The sequence below is a fragment of the Nylanderia fulva genome, unplaced genomic scaffold, assembly GCF_048542155.1.
Source record: "Nylanderia fulva isolate GAGA-0341 unplaced genomic scaffold, ASM4854215v1 Scaffold355, whole genome shotgun sequence".
Taxonomy (NCBI): Eukaryota; Metazoa; Arthropoda; class Insecta; order Hymenoptera; family Formicidae; genus Nylanderia; species Nylanderia fulva.
This window is the reverse complement of record NW_028190428.1, coordinates 45,736-68,961: the sequence shown is the minus strand read 5'-3', so window position 1 is coordinate 68,961 and position 23,226 is coordinate 45,736. Positions and strand designations below refer to the sequence as shown.

Here is a 23,226-nt window from a genome sequence, read left to right as displayed (position 1 = left end):
ATAACATATCAGTTACTTTTCATGATAATATATTATTACTAAATTTAGATAATATACACTTTACGTATGTTCACTTTGAACGGGCACCTTGAATAACATATCAGTTACTTTTCGTGATAATTTATTATTAGATCGTTTAAATTTTTAAAGGTTTAAATTTTTGAGTACCTTCTTTTGAACATGGCCTGACCTTTTCATTTTTATGATTTTTTTAGGATATAGTTTTTCTACAGTCTTTCAACAAAAATATCTCACTATCTAATAGTGTATCTTATGATAAATTCTTTTAATAACCTATTAAATTGTTCAATTCTCTCACATTGTTTTATTTCTTCAAGCAAAATTTGTTATATAAATTTATTTCATCGTAGAAGACACTTCTCTGCGCGCTTCTTGTTTTACGAAATTGTATCGCTATGTTTGCAGCTTGTCTCGTCTGTCTTATACTGTCTTTACCCACTATTGTCAGCCTACTTTGCATCTGATTAGGCATCATATTATTAATAATTTTAAAAATAAATTTACAGACATTAAAATAAACCCTTTTCTTAATAGACATAAACCTTAGTGCTTACAGTATATCCTACGGGAGTATTCCTGCTACTTTGCAAAATAATTCCCATCGCTCTATTTTGTAGTATTTGTAAGCGTTTCATTTGCGTTGCCCATAGCTATTATTAAAGGTAACAGTATTCGAATGTGGAGCAATAATTGTCTTTTACATTTACTATATATTGACATCGAGTAATCTATTTTATTTAAAAAACTTACTTTTTTACTTTTCTTTTTAACTAAGAAATCACCATGTTTCCTAAATCCTAATTTATTATCTATTATCTATAATTATTTCTAAATACTTCATTTTTTTTACTTGTTCAATTTTTATTCCATCTATGCATCTCAATTTAATATTTCCCTTTAGTTCTTTTCTTACATTTCTAACTATCATAAATATTGTTTTTTCCGCATTCATTTTTAATTTTTCTTAACAATTATCCATTTTTCGACGATTGCAAACGCTTCATTCAATTTTCTCTCTAATTTTTTGCTGCTCGTTTTATCTACATATATTAAAATGTCGTCCGCATACATTTTAATACTGCATTCATCTCCACCCACATTTACAATATCGTTAATATATATATATATATATATATATTGAATAGCAATGAATCCAGTATCGATTTCTGCGGTACACCATACTCTGTTACGATCATGTCAGACCATTCACCATTGAAACAGACATGTTGCGTTCTATTCTTCAAGTATGATTTAAACCATTCCACACTATATTTTTTAGACCATACTGATTCATTTCCTTTAGCAATCTGTCTCTGTCTACGAAGCTTAACAGAACGGGCCTTCTTTGTTTCTTCCGATAGGGTACTATAATCAATGTCAAAAATTTTTGCAACGTTATTTATTGAACCTCCATTTAAGACTTTACTTACTACATTCTCGTAAATTGATCTATTTTTCTTAAACATTTTTATATATTTTATATTCTTTAGTTTCCAATCTAGTTAGCAATCTGTCCCTGTCTCTAGTCTCAAACGCTTGTTTGAGATCCATCCAAATATTACCCCTACAATTCTACCTTCACTAATTAAGATATTCCATTCATCCATAATGATTTGTATTGCTGCCTCACATGAGTGATGTTTTCTGAATCTTGATTGGTGCTCTGTTATGAAATTATTAGCCTCCACATAAGCTTCAATTTGCTTCTTTACCACTAACTCTAAAACTTTTTCTATTGTTGGCAAAATATTGATTGACCTATATTCACTGCCTTTTTTGGCTTATTCATCTTTGGTATAAATATAATCATAGACGTTTTTCAGCTATTCGGACAGTATCCTAACTTGAGGTATTTATTTATTACAACTCTAAGCTCTTCTTTTATTACCAGGAATTAATAATATCTTTAGTGTTTTGCTTGTTATCCCTTCCTCTGTACCTTTTCTTTTTGGTAGTCTCGTAACTATTTTTTTTTATAAATTTTTACGTCTTTATATTGAATAACATTTCAAATCATATTTAAAAATATTGTATACCTTTTAAAATATGTACAGATGGAAGTGAACATGATTGGTTTAAATATGAATTAACTTCATGTAGCCTTCGAGCCAGTTGCGCCATAATATTATGAGGTGATCTTATAATAGTTTTTAATTGCCCTAAATAAGTTTCAAATGGAAACGCGCTTATCGAACTCAACCCGCACTGCATATTTCTTACATCATCTGAAATATGCATTAAGTTATGGACATTTAAACCTACAAATTGTGGACCATAAAGTTTTTCTGCTAGAACAATAAACTTGGTAAGTAATTTTTCTATATAATTTGTATATTCAACTGCATTTTCCATCGATAACATTCGACAAGCTACATGAAGTAATAAAATGTTTATATTTGTAATTATCTAAAATGTCTTTTAATTTAATAGGTCCGCAGAATAACAAGATGAAACGATAATCCATGGCTTTAAATCTAGCATGGTGCTCAATACCTCTAATCTTTCGATGGAATTCGTCGGGCTGTTGAAATCTTATTTCCTCCATTCGGCTTGATAATATCCTCTTCTGACTGCTACTAAGATGCGTTTTAAAATCAAATATCATCCAAGCATCAATTAAACGTTTCATGACTCCTAGATAACACAAATGCATCGAGTCGAGAAGAAAATCATTGACCATGTTCACTGACGGCTGTATGTATATTAAAGGTGATGCTGCTGTATGATGTTCCACATGTGAAAAATTTCGGAAACTTTCATCGGTTCTTTTAGAAGAATTAATGTCTAAATATGTGGCAATTTTATGATGAGTTTGACGTTGTACCAGACATCGTTCGCAACCATATTTTGCGTTGTGACCGGTGTCACAGATAAAACACTTTATATTTATATTATAATATTTGTTATTAATAACTATGCCTCTATTTTGCAGGATATTGACCTCAGCAATGAAATCCTTCAAAAACAAATTGACTGATTTTGGTTTGCTATTTCCCACATAAGCAGCAGCTACGAAAGGCTTATAAATATCCGGCTTGAAATGTATTTTAATTAGAATAGGCCACATAGATTTTGTACTCGATTTAAATAATTTTATTCCATCAATATTGACTTGTAATTCCATAGTACTATTGTTAGGATGGATTTCCGAATTGATGCAAAATTGCAATCCTTGTTCGATACCAAAATACGAATATTCTCCATTTGTAATGTTATTGTAGTCTTCCATTTTGTGTATTTCATAATATGAAGTATTGCTTTTAAAAAACGTTGTCGATGATCTTGGTAATGTAGGCAAAAGTCTTGGTTGAAGGATTTTGAGCAATTTATCCATATGTTGTGACGTGGTCTTTTTGAGCCCGTCACAAGGGCGGACGCGCCCAGCCGGGAAGCGTCTGAGAGCGCTGTATTATTTTGTGTCTCGTGCGGGTGAGCAGCGACCTTTTCGCTAGCTCGCCCGCACTCTATATCGGGATCGAGGTGGTAGGCCAGGCGAACGGCCATTGTTTTAGGGAAAAGAGGACCTGGACAGACGACGGAGGAACGACCTCGAAAGGGGAGGAGCGGAGACTGAGCGACCGGCCCGGTGAGTATTACGAACAATAACATATACGCGGTACCGAGAAAATAAGGAAGCGATACTGCAGAGAAACTCGTTACAGCCTCGATGGGACGAACAGGAGCAGTCCAGAGCAGAGAGTAAAAGGCGCCTACATCCCCCGACAAGGATGATGCCCCTGAGGGGCCCGCCACCACGCCTCGAGAGAAACGCGGAGATCTAACGGGATTGATCACCCCGGGACGACTTCCCTCAGCCAAGAAAGGTCGTTTGGAACATCAGCATACGGCCATACGAGGTGTGGACGGGACCGCCGAAAATGGACCTGCTGCATCGTCGCTCCCGAGGGCTGGGATTTGAATTTGGCGGCGGGAGTCCGCGACCAGCCGCGAGACACCGGAGTCGATACGAGGGTCGATTCCGGGTCCGGCGCGGGGCGCAACGCTGCCGCGAAACCTGGCAACCGGGCCGGGGTGGCGCGCATTGTCTTCCCCCTCCCCACCAGCGTACCTTCCGAGGTCCCGCCGGCCCGAAAGGAAATCACTGTTCGGCAAGCCGGTGTCCTGCGAGCACACTCAGGGACAACGACCCACTACAGCCAACTGCGACGGCGAAATACTGTAAGGCCACCTCCTCGATCGTCCGGTAAGCGCGGATTCGGCAGAGACCCGTGAGTCATTAGGGAAATATAACGATACCGAGCAATTATGCTGTAGATAATTTAGTACCGAGAATTAGTTGAGAGACTCACGGGACTCACGTCGATTTCCGCGTCATTAAGTTATTGCGTAAATCTTTGCCTTCTTCGCCTCTCTGAGGGGCACCGAAACGAGTCGACAGTCATATCGTAGTATATTATATTTGTAGCATTGTATCGAGTCATTAATTAACGAAATTTGAGAATAAGTTACGCTGGATTGGTATATGATCCCTTCGATTCCGAGCCGGATACAAAGGGAGGAGAGTAACGATAATTAGAGATTTCGATAACACCCAGCGATCTCCCAACGGCTCGATAATAAAATTATAGCTATTTTGATTCACACCACTTATATACTATTAATTGAAAATATATTCTTATTTTATCCTATTTCTGAGTACAATCAATATCGAGACTTCCTCTCTCTCTCCGGGACTGCGATTCCGAATCTCCTTACGGAAAGAACCACGACACTCTACCCCCTGTTGATACCGAGCTACCGAGGCCGAGCCGTCGTGGCCGCTGATTATTAGTTGAGACATTGTTGAGTGGTGCGGCCTGACCGCACCTGGCGCCCAAAAGGATACGATACCGAGCAATCAGTGATACCGAGCAAGTATCGAGAGAACGGAGAGCGGCACGACGAGGTTGCGCAGCAGTCTCTCTCGCACTCTCTCTCTTAGTTTGACGAGAGAGGACGGAGAGACGGTCGCAAATTTGGCGCCCAACGTGGGGCCTCTCGAAAGAGAGGATAATTAATAAAGGATAATACGTGTCGTTTCGGGTAACGGAGAGACAGTAGGGTAAGAGAAATACTTCTCTTTTGTTTTTCTTTCCTTTTTCTTTGTCTATCGGGCGCTGACTTGAGTCTCGCCCGAGCCGGGGATCTCCGTCGGAGATTCTCCGAGTATTATTTGACTTAATACAGTCGATGACTTTTGTTTATTGCATGCATTTGTATTACTTTGTCCCCAATTATTATTGTTCCCGCGTTATTAAGATTGTTCCCATTGTGCTTGTCTCGATATCTCGAGACTTCCCGTCACAACGAGGGAGACCCGAATTTGAGGTGCCATCGCGTTAAGTGCACGTGTAAGGAGGAGCGCTACGCGTATGACAGAGAGCGACCACCGACACGTTTCTTTGTCGCGCGCGGCATCGTAAACCCGACCGCGTAGTATCGTATTACAAAGGTAGCGCGCTCATACGCCTTTTACGACTTTCTTTGATATATCGAGTGAATTATAGGCACCTGATTGATACCGAGTTTTTCGTGTGATACAAAGTCGGCAAATATTCTTGTCCCAATATAGGGAATAATATTGAGGAGCGACAAAATTTTTTTTTTCTCTTCTTCTTTCTTCCTTTCGATCTCTTCGCGGAAATATTTACCACTCGTCGAGTCGAATCTAAAAGCGGGTAAACACGTATTGTTCTTGAAGGATTATCGCGTCCTCAGATATTATTGTCAAGATACCGAGAGCTAAGAACGAATATTGGTGAATAGATGTTTACGCGAATTCCCGAAATTCCTTAGCGAGACTCGACTCAGTAACAGACGTCCGTGTATACAAAGGAACATTTTTTTTTTCTCTCTCACTTTCTCGCATACGCTACCTTTCGCGAACTTGTTAGTTTCTTTCTGTTTATCGAATTCGGAATAAGAATAGAAATTTTTTTTTCTTCTCCTTCTTTCTTCTTCTCGCCCCTTCTTTATCTCCTCAAGAGATATTCGCGCCGAATATTCACGCCTATAAGTGACTTTCCTATTAACTAGGAATTTATAGAATATCGTTCGCGACATATTTTCGGGTTCTAGGCGGAGGGGTATCGTGACCAAGCGGCGTAATCGAGGATTGACGGTGTCTAATTTAGGCAACGCTCACAAAGATACCGAGAAAGAGTTAGTTGGCGAGACAGTAGAGGGAGGGAGCGTACGTTTAGTCAATCCGGTCACGGTCCGCGTACTATCTATCTTCCCCTTCGAGATCTCACTTCCCTCACACCGTCACTAACCATAAAACGAAATGTCGACAAAAGAACAATTTCGGTGGATTCGAAAGTTATCAAAGGAGGAGGTGAGGTGTGCCCTCGCGGAGAGAAAGCTGTCCGTCAAAGGGATCCTCCCCACCCTTAGGGCTCGATTATTGAGATGCGAGGCCGCGCAATTAATAGGGCGAGAGCATATGCCGACCCCTGAAATATCGGAAGCGTCAGACGAGGAGTCGGATACCGAGGAAGGTGCTGTTGGGGGCGAAGCCCTAGCGTGGCCCTCGAAACCGCGAATCAGGGTGCATCCCCCAGAGCCAACAGAGACGCACCCGGAGCCGCGGAGAAATCCCGAGCCGTATCGCCCTCGCGTAAAACCGAATTTCGCCGTGGACGCGTATAACGTAATGCGAAAGTGGAATTTAAATTTTTCCGGGGCGCGCGACGGGGAGGCGGAGGCCTTCCTCATTCGTATAGAGCAGGGGCGGCAATTAATTCCCCTAGATGACGACGAAATATTTAAATGTCTGCCGTTCTTTTTATCGGGCACCGCGGCCCATTGGTTTCGTCTGAATCAACATCTTTGGCGTACTTGGGGGCAATTCGAGGCCGCGTGGCGTGCGCGATTTGGATGCCCGAACTTCCAATTCACCTTGCGGGACGAGATAATGCGACGCAAGCAGAGGGAAGACGAACCCGTCGCCGATTATATAACCTGCATGCAGGCCTTGTTCGAACGATTAGACCCCCCATGGCAGCTAAACGAACAGCTAAATTACGCGCATAGAAACATGATACCGAGGTTGCGTATAGCTGTGAGGCGTAACGAAATTTATGATTTTCGGTCATTAGAAACCCTCGCGTCGCAGATCGAGGAATGTTACGATCTAGATAGACAGCCGACATCAACGCGGTCTATTTTTCCGGAACTCGCGTATAGGGGAGCATCGCGATCACCTAGACACCCGAAAACGGTCGCCGCGGCCGCAGTCCCCGCGACCGCGCCCAAGAAGAGGGGGAAAGCTACCGAGTCGAAGAGGCCTCCGGTGGCCGCCGTGAATAACGCGGGTACGGACCCGACACCCTCCTCACCCACCGCGAATAGCCGATTAGCCGACATGAAATGTTGGAATTGTGGACAAAAGGGACACCGATCGCGAGAATGTACGCAGACGCGGAATCTGCATTGTTATCGGTGCGGAAAGAAACAGCACACGACGCGAACGTGTCCAAATTGCGCGGGAAACGAGGGAGAGAGTCGGTAGATCGGGTCCTATCGGCTCAAAAGGAACGGACTCGAGAGATTACAGGCACCGGGAGTATAGAATCATACGTGACCTTAGACGATACCGAATTTCCCCCGTTGCAATATTTCGAAGTATATATAAAAGGACGACCATTGAGGGCTCTTGTCGACTCAGGCTCGAGTAGAACGCTGATAGGGACTGAGGGAATTAAGCTCGTGCGATCTCTCAGATTACCAATATCGCGATACCGAGGCGGAAAAATCCGGACGGCGAATGGCCAAGTGGCGAAAATAGACGAGGTTAGCGAGGTACCACTCAAGTTAGGCGGCATAGAACACACCCTTTTCGTGGGATTATTACCCAATTTGGCAGTTTCGTGCATCCTAGGGATGGATTTTTTGTGCAAGTTTGGAATAGGGTTAGATCTAGCCAAATCCGAGTGGTTCTTCTCGCGAAGTCCCTCACATAGGTACCGTTTTAATGCTACCGAGCCGTCCGAACACGCCTGTAGCGGGCTACCCGAGCTTAACTCCTCCCAACGCGCACAGATAGAGAGCGTATTGAAAGAAGCGGTGATAGTTCCAAACGATAACCCGGGGGTAACCACCCTGACAGAACACCGTATTGACGTCGGGGCACAGAAACCGATCAAACAACGGTGTTACGTTGTATCCCCGAAAATACAAGACGCCGTGCGCGAGGAAGTTGATAAAATGCTAACGAGCGGAATAATCGAACCCTCTTTTAGTGAATGGTCCAATCCAATAGTGATGGTGAAGAAACCTTCCGGAAAGTATAGGTTCTGTTTAGATTTCCGGAAGGTTAATGAGATCTCGAAGAAGGACGCGTATCCCCTCCCGAACATAAACGCTATCCTCGACAAGTTAAGAGCCGCGAAATACATCTCCACTTTGGACCTCAGTCAGGCGTATTTTCAAATACCCTTGGCTGAGGAGAGCCGTGAAATAACAGCCTTCAGCGTAGCCGGCAAGGGACTTTTTCATTTTACGCGGATGCCGTACGGGCTCACGGGAGCCCCGGCCACATTTCAACGGCTGCTAGATAAATTAATAGGACCGGAAATGGAGCCTTTCGCATTCGCCTATTTAGACGACATTATTATCGCGACGCCGACGTTCGAGGAACATTTGGCGTGGCTTAGGAGGGTCATGGTTAGAATATCGTCCGCCGGGTTAACGATAAACCCGGAAAAATGCGAATTTTGTCAAGCACAAGTAAAGTATCTCGGATTTATCGTACAGAATGAAGGGCTTACAGTCGACCCGGATAAGACTCAACCAGTGATAGAGTTTCCGATACCGAGAAATATTAAACAGCTACGACGGTTTTTAGGCATGGCCTCGTGGTATAGACGATTCATACCGCGCTTAGCTACCGTTACCGAGCCCCTCACTAGACTGCTAAAGAAGAACAAGCGATGGGAGTGGGGGGAAGAGCAATCGCGCGCGGTACAAATCGTAAAAGAGCATTTAACCACGGCACCTGTATTAGCATGCCCGGATTTTGAGAGACCCTTCGTACTCCAAACCGACGCGAGTTCGGTAGGTTTGGGTTCCGTGCTGACGCAAAATTTTGAGGGGGGGAGAGAGTGATCGCGTTCGCGAGTCGCGCTCTGACGGACCCCGAGAAAAAATACACCGTTACCGAGCAGGAGTGTCTGGCCGTGGTGTGGTCCATTAAGAAATTCCGCCCCTATTTGGAGGGATATAAATTCACCGTAATAACAGATCATAGTAGTTTGAGGTGGCTCCATAACTTGAGGAATCCCACGGGCAGATTAGCCAGGTGGGCCCTCGAGTTATTGGAATACGACTACGAAATTATTCATAGAAAGGGGGCCTTACACCACGTACCAGACGCTTTATCGAGAAGCTACGAGGGGGAAGTCGAGAGCGATGAAACTGTAGTTGCGGCCGCGGACGCGATAGGAGAAGATCCCGATCCCGAGAGCACGGATAAATGGTATAAACATCGATTCAAACAGGTCGCGAGCGATCCGGATCGCTACAATCAATGGCGAATAATAGACGCCCAATTGTATTTTCTAAGATCTAAGCCGGTCGTTTCGGACATAGTAGAAGACCTGAACCGATGGAAATTAGTGCTACCGAGTGAGTCGCGAAGGGAGGCGTTACGCGAGGCCCACGACGCCCCTCAATCCGGACACTTAGGTATCGAAAAGACGTATCAGCGTTTAGCGGTCTCATACTACTGGCCGCGAATGTTCCGAGATGTAGTAGGTTATGTTAAGAAATGCGGCACGTGTCAACTGACAAAAGTCGAGCAGGCCTGTCCTGCGGGACTCATGGGTAGGCGAATAGCGGAAGCTCCATGGACGGTGGTTGCCGCCGATATTATGGGACCCTTACCGCGTAGTAAGTCCGGTTTCAAATACCTACTAGTGATTCAGGACTTATTCACAAAGTGGATAGAGTGTAAGACTCTCCGATCCGCGACAGGTCCAAAAATTAGGGAATCTTTAGTAGACCTAGTTATTTCGCGTTGGGGCACGCTTAAATGTTTACTGACGGACAACGGTACCGAGTTCGTGAATAGGGAGATAGAGGAATTCGCCCGCGAAAACGGGATACGGCACGATACCACCCCTCCATACCACCCTCAGGCGAACCCCGTAGAAAGGGTGAATAGGGTTTTAAAAACAATGATAGTCGCTTACATAGATAGGGATCATAGGGATTGGGACCGGAATATTGCGGACTTCCGGTTTGCATATAATACCGCGGAGCATTCCTCCCTGGGAACTTCGCCGGCATTCCTGAATCTGGGCCGAGAGTTGATACCGAGAGGGAGGCTGCGAGACCGAGGTAACGAGATGGCTCAGGTCGACGCAGCCGATCCCGCGGTTTGGTCGGATAGAATGGAGCGGCTGAAGTTGATTCGGGAATGGGTTGGCGAACGTTTAGAGGAGGCCCAGGAAAAACAGGCGACGTACTATAATATGAGGCGTCGAACTCGCAATTTTCGTACGGGTGCACTAGTCTTGCGAAGGCGGCACGTCCTTTCGTCGGCCGCCGATAACTTCGCGGCAAAGTTGGCACCCAAATTCGAAGGTCCCTTCCGAATCGGGAGGAAATTGTCCTCCGTAATTTACGAGCTGACTCGTCTAGATGGGTCAACCGCCGGTAAAAGCCACATACAATATCTAAAACCCTACTATTCCCCCGATCCTGACTAGGATACCGAGAGAATCACAGGAAAACCCTCCCGAGTAGCGGAGATGAATCCGGCAGAGGAGGAATGGAGAGGGTTCTGGGGGAGATATGCCGATCTCGTCCTCCAGGTAGACGAGCACTACCCGGAGATATGGGCGGATATGGCGGACACCGCGGAGACAGTCCGACGCCTCGTCAGCACCACGCGGGGCGCGGTCGTTCGCGATTTCCCAGCAACGAGGGAGGCGGAGAGCCAGACGGCATTGTCAGCGGCCGACGGAGAGGTCCGTGTGCGTCCCCCGATGAGGGACGTCGGACAAACCGTGCGGGTAGTGCCGGCGAGGACGAACCGGGCGACCCAGACCTATTTTGTGTTGCGTTGGTCCCGTACGGCCCGGGAAACCGTCGATGCTGCGACGTCGCCGCCTCGCCCCGGAACGCTCTCGCCACCGAGGAACCGCGGTCGGACACCCACGCCGCCAAGTACAAACACACGCACGCCATCCCGCACCAGATCCCAAGCCGAGCAGCCCATAAGGGACCAGTTACCCCTGGGTTGCTGGAATTGCGGAGGGCGCCACCGCTACGCCGCCTGCCCCCAGCCGCGGAGGGCGGATTTTTGTTACGGGTGCGGACAACGGGGAACCACCGTGAGGACCTGCCCACGCTGCGGGCCCACATACGAGAGAGACAACCCCTCGCAAGACGAGAGGGGGCCACGCCGGGGACCACCGCCGGAACGTAGCGGAAGACACGGGGGACCCCGTACCACCCCGTACCCATAGCCCCTCCGAATGACGGGTTTTGTTTTTTTTTTGTGGGGGCTGGCAACCCCTATTAATTTTTTTTGTTATTATTATTTATTTTTTTTTATTATTTCGCCCCTAGGGAGCCCCTCACCTTTTTCTCTTCGTTCTCGGTGACCCCCCGACTTCCTCCCCGATGTTTTTTTTTTGTTCTTTTATTATTGCTTGGCCAGTACGGCCCGAAAAGGAGGAGATGGGAGACCAGATACCGAGGAGGGGCCACGAACACCCCGTAGGGCGTACACGAAATGTACCTGAGGAGGTCAATAAACGGACTTTCGTAGTAAGACATGTGAGACCCCGTTAATTACACCCTATTGTCTGTCCCATCCCGGAGCGACACCTTCGGAGTTGTGGTCTCGGGAGGCGAGACTCCCTTAAGATATCGCGGGAAGGTGGAACCTAATCATGACTGTCGGCAGAATTCGGGACCTCGTGGGTGGAGGTCATGGCGAGAGAAAAGTTTGAGTTGAGGCAGTGATCGAGTGGGTGGTCATCGATGTGGGTCGATGTCCAAGACCTTCTCGGTCCTCCCCAGGAAGGGGGGAGTTGTGACGTGGTCTTTTTGAGCCCGTCACAAGGGCGGACGCGCCCGGCCGGGAAGCGTCTGAGAGCGCTGTATTATTTTGTGTCTCGTGCGGGTGAGCAGCGACCTTTTCGCTAGCTCGCCCGCACTCTATATCGGGATCGAGGTGGTAGGCCAGGCGAACGGCCATTGTTTTAGGGAAAAGAGGACCTGGACAGACGACGGAGGAACGACCTCGAAAGGGGAGGAGCGGAGACTGAGCGACCGGCCCGGTGAGTATTACGAACAATAACATATACGCGGTACCGAGAAAATAAGGAAGCGATACTGCAGAGAAACTCGTTACAGCCTCGATGGGACGAACAGGAGCAGTCCAGAGCAGGGAGTAAAAGGCGCCTACATCCCCCGACAAGGATGATGCCCCTGAGGGGCCCGCCACCACGCCTCGAGAGAAACGCGGAGATCTAACGGGATTGATCACCCCGGGACGACTTCCCTCAGCCAAGAAAGGTCGTTTGGAACATCAGCATACGGCCATACGAGGTGTGGACGGGACCGCCGAAAATGGACCTGCTGCATCGTCGCTCCCGAGGGCTGGGATTTGAATTTGGCGGCGGGAGTCCGCGACCAGCCGCGAGACACCGGAGTCGATACGAGGGTCGATTCCGGGTCCGGCGCGGGGCGCAACGCTGCCGCGAAACCTGGCAACCGGGCCGGGGTGGCGCGCATTGTCTTTCCCCCTCCCCACCAGCGTACCTTCCGAGGTCCCGCCGGCCCGAAAGGAAATCACTGTTCGGCAAGCCGGTGTCCTGCGAGCACACTCAGGGACAACGACCCACTACAGCCAACTGCGACGGCGAAATACTGTAAGGCCACCTCCTCGATCGTCCGGTAAGCGCGGATTCGGCAGAGACCCGTGAGTCATTAGGGAAATATAACGATGCCGAGCAATTATGCTGTAGATAATTTAGTACCGAGAATTAGTTGAGAGACTCACGGGACTCACGTCGATTTCCGCGTCATTAAGTTATTGCGTAAATCTTTGCCTTCTTCGCCTCTCCGAGGGGCACCGAAACGAGTCGAGCAGTCATATCGTAGTATATTATATTTGTAGCATTGTATCGAGTCATTAATTAACGAAATTTGAGAATAAGTTACGCTGGATTGGTATATGATCCCTTCGATTCCGAGCCGGATACAAAGGGAGGAGAGTAACGATAATTAGAGATTTCGATAACACCCAGCGATCTCCCAACGGCTCGATAATAAAATTATAGCTATTTTGATTCACACCACTTATATACTATTAATTGAAAATATATTCTTATTTTATCCTATTTCTGAGTACAATTAATATCGAGACTTCCTCTCTCTCTCCGGGACTGCGATTCCGAATCTCCTTACGGAAAGAACCACGACACTCTACCCCCTGTTGATACCGAGCTACCGAGGCCGAGCCGTCATGGCCGCTGATTATTAGTTGAGACATTGTTGAGTGGTGCGGCCTGACCGCACCTGGCGCCCAAAAGGATACGATACCGAGCAATCAGTGATACCGAGCAAGTATCGAGAGAACGGAGAGCGGCACGACGAGGTTGCGCAGCAGTCTCTCTCGCACTCTCTCTCTTAGTTTGACGAGAGAGGACGGAGAGACGGTTGCAATGTACGAATGGAATCCTGCATTCAATAGCCCACGATCGTAGTTTGCATATTTCATCGATTTCTTCATCACTTGTATTATCATTATTATACTCGTCACTCTGATCAGAAATTGATAATGATGATAATGATTGATCGCTATTATTATTATCAATTTCTTCATGTACAGTGTGAGTTTCCGAATTACTTGTATTAGAATCATTCAAATCTTCTACTGCTCCTACGTTTGTATTTTCCATATGATCTATATTCGAAATAATAAAATACTTTCTCACTGCTATGTATATATATACATTTGTTTCGACATTTACATGATTAATACCTTCTGATGCTGCACCATTATAATTTGCTTCATTATATGTATCATATTTTTCTTCCTCTTCTGTAAATTTATCTTCATGTAAATTTTGTTTAAATTTTTTTATTTGGCGATACTTTTGGGCTCGAATTTTTGACCTTATTGTATACCCTTTAAAATATGTACAGATGGAAGTGAACGAGATTGGTTTAAATATGAATTAACTTCATGTAGCCCAAAGAACATATATAAAGAAAAGCGCAAGCTCCGTGTTAAACGATGGAAACATGCGAACGACGCGATTCTAGTGGCCTGGCACTGGTACTACAGATTTTCTATTATGGCTCCGTTCCGTAAACTACATATGCGCGCGTAATCTAAATACATGTTAGGGCCTATCCAAACAAACTTGCATAATCGCATAAACGATAGCCCCTTACGTGTATCATACATGAATTATATGATACGTAACATGTATTATAGATGAATGCGCGCATATGTAGTTTACGAAATACAGCTTTTCACACGCATATATATAGTGTTATTTTCTACAATAAATGAATATGGAAAATATACAAAAAAGAACAAATTTATTAATGTTGCAGAAAATATACTTTTATTTAAAACATTTTAATTTCAAAAAACAGAAGTAAATTAGCATAATTATTGATTTTGAACAAGAACGCTGAAAAAGCAGTAATACACCTTTTTTACATTTTTTCATAAAGATATTTTATACATCGTTTTATAAAAAATAAAACAAACTGAGATAAACGAAAATTTACAAAAATATTTGATATTGTAAATATTAAAAATTATAAATACAATCATCAAAAATTAAAAATAAACTAAAATTAAACAAAACAATTATTCGTTTCATCTCCAAACGTAAAACAATACTGATACATTTTAATACGTAAAATTAAAATTATGATAATAAAATAAAACACTTATTAATTAAGAGATAGAATTACTTGTGATAATAAAATAGTATTATAAATAATAACACATATAATAAAACTTTGAAAAAGAAAACTGATATTGAACTAAGTCTTTGTAAACCAAGCATATTAAAAAGAAACTAAAAATGCAAGTAAATAAAATACTAAACAAAGAATGAAACATACATCATAACGATTTAAATTGCTTAGTTTTTTTGTAATGGCTCGAAGTTAATTGCACCGATTTCATCTTATTCTTGTCTTTAACATACTTATGTATTAAAAATTGCAAACTATTTTTTACAATTATATTGCCACACCGATGAGTACTACAAAATTTGCTGTTGTAGTTAAAAAATATGTTTAAAAGTCAATTCTAAGTTTGATTTATATCCGTTTTCATCACAAAAAAAAGTGAAGTAATCTATTGTGTACATTTTGTATTAATGTAATCATTTTATCGCTTGGATACGTTAATGAATCTTTTTCGGAATATTCCTTAAAAACTGTATATACATGATGCTGTTCTTGTTGTGTACAAAACAAATCAATTTGACATTTTGAACAATTTGCATCGGGAAGTTTTAGTTTTTTTACAAGATAACCCGTCACGTAAGAAAGAGCTTGAGACGCATCCGTGTTCAATTCTTCTAAATCAGTCCATTGAAGAGTGTTATAGTCGTTATTCTCTAATAATTCAGTTTCGTTTTCGTTAAAGTCATTACAATTATCTAAAAACTTTCGAAAATTGTTCAAATTTTCACAGTTATCGTTTTCACAATTGGCAGATTTGGAGACCGGTGCAACAAGATTATTTAATATTACAGATTTTAAGGCTGCTACAAATTGATGACAGGTGGGATTAGAATTTGCAATTCCATGTTGACGAATTTGGCAAAACAGATTTTCTACCGCATCTTGATTTAGATTCCTCATATTTAAATATTTAAAACCGAGAGTTTTTAATTGATGCCACAAATACATCACCGAGCGGATTGTTATCGTCCAACCTTTTATAAAATGATATTGATTTGTGACATCTTTTTCAATATTCAAATCAAATAATTTCCAGTTAGTTATTTCTGAGAGTAATTTACTGTATAACTGAAAGTGAGGTGAATCGTCTTGCAAACAACATCTGTACTGCTTGCCGTCATCTGGATTAATTGTAGAACCATTTAAGGAGTCGAAAAGATTATCTATAAGTTCTGCAAATTCTGCCGTTTGTATTGATTCAACTGGAAACAATCCGTTAACATTAGAGACGCTAAAAGAATGAATAGCTGCAGCAACAGTATGACTTATTGACGTGCTGCAGTTTTTACCCTCATCTTAACAAAAGTCTTGAAAATTAAAAACCTGTTTCTTTAATTTGTAAAGGAGTTTAAAAGGAAAATCTTGTTCAACATCAAAAGCATTTTTAATGTATTTAAATTTAGCTATTTTATTGTCTGCAAATTTAATTTTACAACGGAGTAAGGCGTTTCGAGTGCATTTTAATAAATGAGGCACGTCGTAAATAGTTACTATAGTTTCAGAATTAACGGTAAACGTGTAACAAGTTGGATCTGTTTTATTTTCTGTGCACAATGCAGATAAAGCTTTTCTTTGAGTTGAACCTTGATCGCAAACAGTTGTTTTAACTTTTAGTCCAATCCCTTGTAATTGCATAATAACATTTGTTATGATATATTTTAGGTTGTTGCTCGAGATTGTACCACTTGTAAAATAATACGCTATTACTTGTTTCCACGATTTTCGCAGACCACGAATCATTAAAATAAGAGCATGATTTGCTGCTCTAGAAGTTTGACCTAACTCACCCAAGTCTTCAAAACCAGAAATTTGTTGTTTATGTGCTTCATAATGAAAACCCGAGCTTAATGAAATTTCATCAAAAACTAATGCGCAATAGCGATCCAATTCGTGCATTTCATTTGCTTTTATTTTTAGCTGTTCCAAAAGAAGTTTATTTATATCAGTATCAAAAGGAATTTTTGATAACATATTGTTGTGCCTCGCGTGAGACACAGAAGGGATGTTGCCGGATTAGGAAGTGGACTTCTGAATCGTCGGGGTTTCTCCGTAGATTTTAGTCTTGTTTAATGTAGAATTACTTCTTTATTCAATATATATATATATGTATATATATGTATATTGGTATATATAATCTTAACAAGACTCGGCGTATGGTTATTTAAAAAACCTCTGGTAACTTCGTTTCTCTTTTTCGTTCGTTTGACGCGACTCTAGATTTATTCTGACTTTAGCTAATTAACGACTCGTCTGATTACGAGTCGGGAGTTATCCTCGATGTGTCTCGGTAGGTTGGTCTAATTCAACTCGCTCTCTGTTCACTCCCAAGTTCTTACGTGAACTCGGTTTTTCGTTATTTCATTTGGAAGGGGTGCCTGGCGACAGGCACCCGATTGGTGCATAGCTTTTGCATACGCGGCTAGATTTTGAGCTAAGAGCTGTTCGAAAGATGAAGCTCTTAGCTTGCGTCTTCGCGGTTTCCGGCTGCATCAGCGGTCTCCACGCGGATTTTATATCCGTTAACTTGTAATTATAGCCTTTCGGGCTATAACAATATACTTTAAAGTGCGCGAGGATGGCAACTGAAAATATGTCGACAGGTATTTGTAAACACGAGGACTTCTCTTATAAATTGATAAAGCAAAAGCTTTATCTTCTTCTGTCCATCGTCTTCCAAAAACAGGACGATCTACATTACGTAATTGCGACTGAATAAAATGTTTAGTAACTTCATTTAGTTTTGTTTCAATGCAGTGAAAAGTATTATCTGACATAGTTTTTAATTGTTTTAAAGAATTTCTTTCATTATGCAATTTCTTTTTAACTTTGCACAGTTGTGCTGTAATTTTTCGATGGATTGAATACATGATACATTTTCGTGGTGACATTGTCTTCAAAGTAACTCCCGCCTGCGTTAAAAATCCAGTTTTTCTTTTTATTTGTAGGAGGTGTTGAAACATGACATAATTGTAACTCATTTGAAGAATTAATGTCTGTTTTCTCTGTGTGTGTACATTCTTCATTGTCACATATACAAATAGACTTGTTTTTGTTATTGACTGCATTAGTTGCATTTAAGTTTAAATTTTCATGTTGATTGTCGTTATTATTATGAACTTGAACATTTTGAAACGTGCTAGTGTCATCAGCACAAGTTTCATCAAAAACAATGTCATCATTCCCAGAAATATCACCTATATTAACTTCATTATTTGAATTATTACAAATAATAGGAAATGTTTTATTTATTATTGACTGGCAATGATTATTAGGTATCGGATCCTTCTCAAAAGCAGCAGAAATTTCATTAGAAACAATGTCACTATTCATGGAAGTATCACACATATTAATATTAACTTATCATTACAAACGGCAGAAAATGTTTTATTTATTACTGACTGGCAATTATTACCTATAGTTTTTCGTGGTCCCCAAGGGGCCTTTTTGGGTGACCACGGTCGTAGGGGAGCGATCCCTTTGGGACGCCCACGAACGGAAGGTCCGCTATTACGGGGACAATGTTTCGCTGGGGAGGCGATCTCGAGGGGGACCGGCGTACAACAGCCGGACATCGAGTTCTCCTCCTGCACCATCTCATGGAGGGGGATTTTGGTTTGTGTCAAGTCCGCTGACTGGTGTTGGGCAGGGGGTTAACGAAGGGGTTATTGCGGGGAATTACAACCAGGGTGTTGCAGGGCAGCCATACAAACTGGACCCGGTGGAACCAAATGACAGCTCTGTTCCCACCGGTCCGTGCGCGGGATCGAGGGGGAAATCGGGTGAGGGCCGGCGATTAATGTTTTATGTTCCCCGGGGAACCCGCCCCCCCATTGTTCGTCCGTGTCCGTTTTTTGTCCTGGGGTTCCTTTGAGGGGACGCCTGTAAGACCCCCTTACTGTTTGTTTTTCGTCCTTTGAGGCTTTGGCTATCCCTTTTCCCTTTCGGGTTGGCGGGCAACGCATTAAAAAAAAAAAAAAAAAAAAAAAAAAAAAACCCAAAAATGCCTCTCATCTAATAGTGACGCGCTCCCTCAGGGGCACTCGGACTCATCCCTGAGTGTACGGGGTGTCGCAATCCCGAGGTACCCGAGCTGGAGTGCGTGGAAGGATTGAAGGGGGTGATGGGCGTGCAGGCCCAAAAAAGGGGACTTGTCCACTGCACTAGTGAAGGAAAACACCGAAGATAACACCGGGGGGGAGGCCCCGTTAGCTGAGTAAGGCAACCCTCCTAAGGGGAAGGAAAACCCCCGACAGAAAAACCAATTTTTTTCTTGTTTCATGAGATGGTTCCAAAGAAAGAGAAGACTTCCTGGAGTCGGATACCAGGAACCGGGCGGGGGGGGGGGGCGTACCTGGCTCTCTCCTGTCGTCATCCACGACGGGTCGTCCTTGAGTTTGTCGGCTGGGCTCAAGGACTTATATGCGACAGTGCCCAAAGGGTTTTAGTGAGTCGAGTCTCGCTCTGTGACCTAGATGGTCTTTGGGGGGATCGAGACCCTAGTGTGGGTCTGGAGAGCTCGTGTGGTGCATTCACCGAGTTCTTCAGGATAGTGGGTGAAAGTGTTCCGTCCTGGGATTAAACGCCGGCTAGCGGGCCACGTAGGAAGTTTTTCCAGAGTGCTCTCGCGGTGAGTACGGTTTTTTGTGGTTCTCACGCCTGTGTTAGTGTTGTGAGCCCGATTGACGTTGCGTGCGGTCGGTGAACAAATGTGTTCGTCGTTTGGGGTCGAGAGTGACGTTCCCCGCATCTCCGTTCCCCAGAAATATTCGTGGAGGGAGTGACGACAGGAGCTTCCGGAGGCTTCCTTTGTCACCGTCCCCTCGTTGAGTCGCCGGGTCTCCTGAGGCGGAGAGGGAAAGGCAACCCTCGGACAAGAGGTTGCTGTTTGGCCGCCAAGCGGTTTCCCCCAAATTTAAATTTTAGGCCGGGTCGGCCCAGCTAAAGCCGAGAAAACGGGGGCGCCCCCAAAAAGACCGGGGGCTAGCGGGCTGGTGAGGCAAAAGGGGCGTCTCAACCAGGGGGTGGAGGGGGGAATTTGAGTTGGGGGACAATTCCCTTTGGGTCCTGGACCCGGGTCTTGGCCCCGGGTTTTTCCGCATTTGGGGGTGGAAAAAAACCCCTTTTTTGGTGAGGTTTTTCCCTGCCAGCCCGCAGGGAAAGTGACCAAACCGGGGCTTTTGCAGGCTGGCCCGAAAGTCCGTTCCCCGGGGGAAAGGGGTCCCCAGGGTTTTTTTGGTCTATCCCATCGGGGCCAGGGGTCTCCGGGTTTTTTCCCATTTAGGGTAAAGGGGAAAATCTTTCCTGAGATGGAAAGGGGGGGTATGTTTTTAAGGGGGGTCCCCCAAACGAACCCCTTGGAATTTAAAAATCTGGGGGTCAGGGAAAAGGATCTCGGCCCCTTTAAAGGGAGGAGATTTGAGTGGGGCCCAAGAAATGGTGCCTTTTTTGGGGTCCCTTCCGGAGCTTTGGGGGAAAAAACACTTTTTTGGCGGGGCTTCGAAAGGGGGCCAAAAAGAAGAGGCAAGGGGGAGTGGATCTTTTCCCGAGTAAAAAGGGGCCATGGCGGAAGGGGAAGAGGTGCTGCCGGGGTCGGGACCCTCTCACGGTTTTCGGACCTTTCGGCCCTCCTTGGGTAGGAGGTTTGCCGACCTTTGGGTCGAATTTCAAACGGGGGTTTTGGGCCCGGGTGGGGCCCCCTTTTTGCGGGGCGGCCTGGGGCCCCTCCATTTGGAGGGGGGGTTCCCTGGAGACCCCTGTAGGCTCAGGTGGTGGGGCTGGTTCTCCAGGGTCTGGTTTTCCCTGGTTGGGGGGGTCCCGCCCTTTTCTTTCCCCTCGGGGGGAGGTTTTCCCGGGGGATTTCCTCTGGGCCCCGGGCCCCCCAAAAAAAAAAGAGGCGTCGGGCGGGCGCGTAGGCCAGGGGGTGCCTTGAGAAGGTGTGTTCCCGTCCTCTGGGGACTTTGCCCCGAAAGGAAAAAAAAAAGGGGCGGGTTTTTTCCTCCTCCAGGCCCCCTCTAATTTGTTTGGGCTCTTGACAATTGAGGGGAGGGGGGGGGGAGGGGTTTATGCGGGCGTTTCCCGGGCCCGGGCCCCCGAAGGGCGATTGATTTTGCCCATTTTTGGGCATACCAATCTCGTCTCCCTTGGGTGTGACGGGGAGCATTTTGGTTTCCTTCCGGGGAAGGACTCGGCTGGCAAGGCGGGGCTCTGTCGGGCGAGCTTCGCCGGTTTTTTTGCCGAAGGGAAAATTAGGGTTGGCCCTCCCCCCCCGTACGGAGGAGATACGGGTCCCTGGGTCCCGGGGCCCAATTTAGGAGGGAAAAATCCTGGGGTCGGGGGCTGAGTGGTGGATTTTGGGGTTTGGACTCAAAGGGGGGGGAGATACGTTTATCCCCAAAAAAAAAAATCGGGGCTTTTGGATCCCGGTTGGGCCCCCTGGGCTTTCGCGAAAAATTGGGGGCCTTTAGGTATGTTTGCAAAGGGGGGACGAGGCCCCAAAGGGTTTTTCCCGTTGGCCCCGTCGCCCCCTGCAGTGTTTCGATGCCCCGCCTTTGGACATTTGTTAACAGGTGGGGGTCTGAAAGGGTTTTTCGAGGGCTGCTTTTTTCCGGTGTGGGAAAGAGGGGCAGGGGGGCCGGGCTTGAGGCGCGGCCCCAAGGTTCCCCTGCTCCCTCAGGGGAGGCGGCAAACCAAACCCGGGGGGCTCGGGGGCGTGGTTCCCGGAGGGGGGTCCCCCTTGCAGGGCCCTTTACAGGTAAAGGGAAAAAGGCCCCTTTTTTCGTGGAAGGGTCCGGGCGCCCTGATGGGGGGGGGCTGGTGATCACCCCCCCCGTCCGTTGGGGGGCCCGGCGGGGGTTTCGGGGGGCGGGGAGTGTTCGAAGGTGCACCGTGGGTTCCCCCTGTGCCCCGCCGAGTTGATGTCAGGGCTCGGATTTTCTACTGTTGTTTGAGAAATCGGGCCCTTTCTGTTCCCCTTTAAAATTTGGGCTTTTGGTTGGTTACGTTCTTTTTTCCTTTGTCCCTTCTCTGTTTAGTAGGTAGGGGGCGATGGTTTTTTGGTGCCCGGGGAGGGGTTTCCGAGAGGTAACTCCCCGGCCCCCCCTTTTTCCACGCCCAAATTCAGTTTGGGGGGTTTGGTTCCTTTTTTTCTTTCGTCAAAGGGGGGGTAACTTCCCCACCTTTATTTTTTTTTTCGGCCCCCCTTTAAAGTGGGGTCTCTCTAGGAGTCGGGCCTGTGGCCCCTTTCTTGTTTCTATTATTCTTTTGGGTTTTGTAACATGGAGTGTACCGTCGAGGGGTTTGTTTGGGCCGTTTCGTCATTTATTGGGGCTGATGCCCGCGGTCATCTTTGCCAAAAAAGGCTGGCAGGGGAAAGGGGTGGGGGCCCCCAAAACCCATTGCCCGTTGGCCTCGGGGTGGCCCGGGGGGGAGTGTAGCCCGCTCCCCCTATTTACCCCCCTCGGGGGGAGGGGGGATTTTGGGCGGGGAAAATTAGTTTTCCCGGGGTTTTCAAACCTTAAAAGGGGTCCGGGTCCTGGGGGTTTCCCCCGGGAAGGAGGGGTTAGGGGTTTCCCCGGTGGACAATACCCGTCAAACCAGGGGGTTAGTCCCCTTTTTTGGCTGGTACCCCCGTCCCCTTTCCTTTGGGATACTACGGACGGGGGAAACCGCCACGAACCCCCTGGGCCCCCCCTCAAGGGGGGGAGGGGCCCAAAATTTTGGTTTTGGCAAATTTTCCGACTTTAAAAAAAAAAAAAAAAAAAAATTTTGACGGCGCCCTGAATGGATTTAAAAGGAAATTCCCCCCTGTCCCTATCTTAAATTTTCTAGCGAAAACCCTGCCAAGGGGAAAGGGGTTGGAAAAATTAGCGGGGAAAGAAAACCCCGTTGAGCTTTATCTAGTCTGGCACTGGGAAAGGGGGAAAAGAGAGGTGTTTGCATAAATGGGAGTGGGGAAAATCCCGGTTTTAAATACCACTACTTTCAACGTTTTCCCTTACTACTCGGGTTTGGCGGGGCGCGTGCCCCGAGGGGGTTTGCGCCCCGGGGGTTTACGGTTTTTTTAAAAGCCAAAAGGTTTTCAGAGTGGCGTGAGGGCCCCGGGCCATCCCCCGTTAAAACTCCCGGGGATTCCCATTCAGAAAACTGCCAGGCGGGAGTTTTAGGGGCGGTACATCTGTCAAAAAATAAAGCAGGTTGGTTCCCCCCAAGGCCCCTCAGCGAGGGAAAGAAAACCCCCCCCCGAGAGCAAAA

The 23,226-nt window shown here is 45.7% G+C and overlaps 1 protein-coding gene and 1 pseudogene across 1 annotated transcript; both read right to left on the bottom strand.

Moving 5' to 3' along the window:
- Nucleotides 1-1,261: 1,261 nt before the first annotated feature.
- Nucleotides 1,262-16,872, bottom strand: LOC114929510 (uncharacterized). The gene is given in 6 exon segments (XM_085485266.1): nt 1,262-1,386; nt 2,058-2,404; nt 2,406-3,357; nt 13,706-13,945; nt 16,038-16,178; nt 16,764-16,872. Coding segments are annotated over 6 exon segments (1,914 nt in total).
- Nucleotides 16,873-17,495: 623 nt separating this feature from the next.
- Nucleotides 17,496-18,306, bottom strand: LOC146722185 (uncharacterized; annotated as a pseudogene).
- Nucleotides 18,307-23,226: the final 4,920 nt, after the last annotated feature.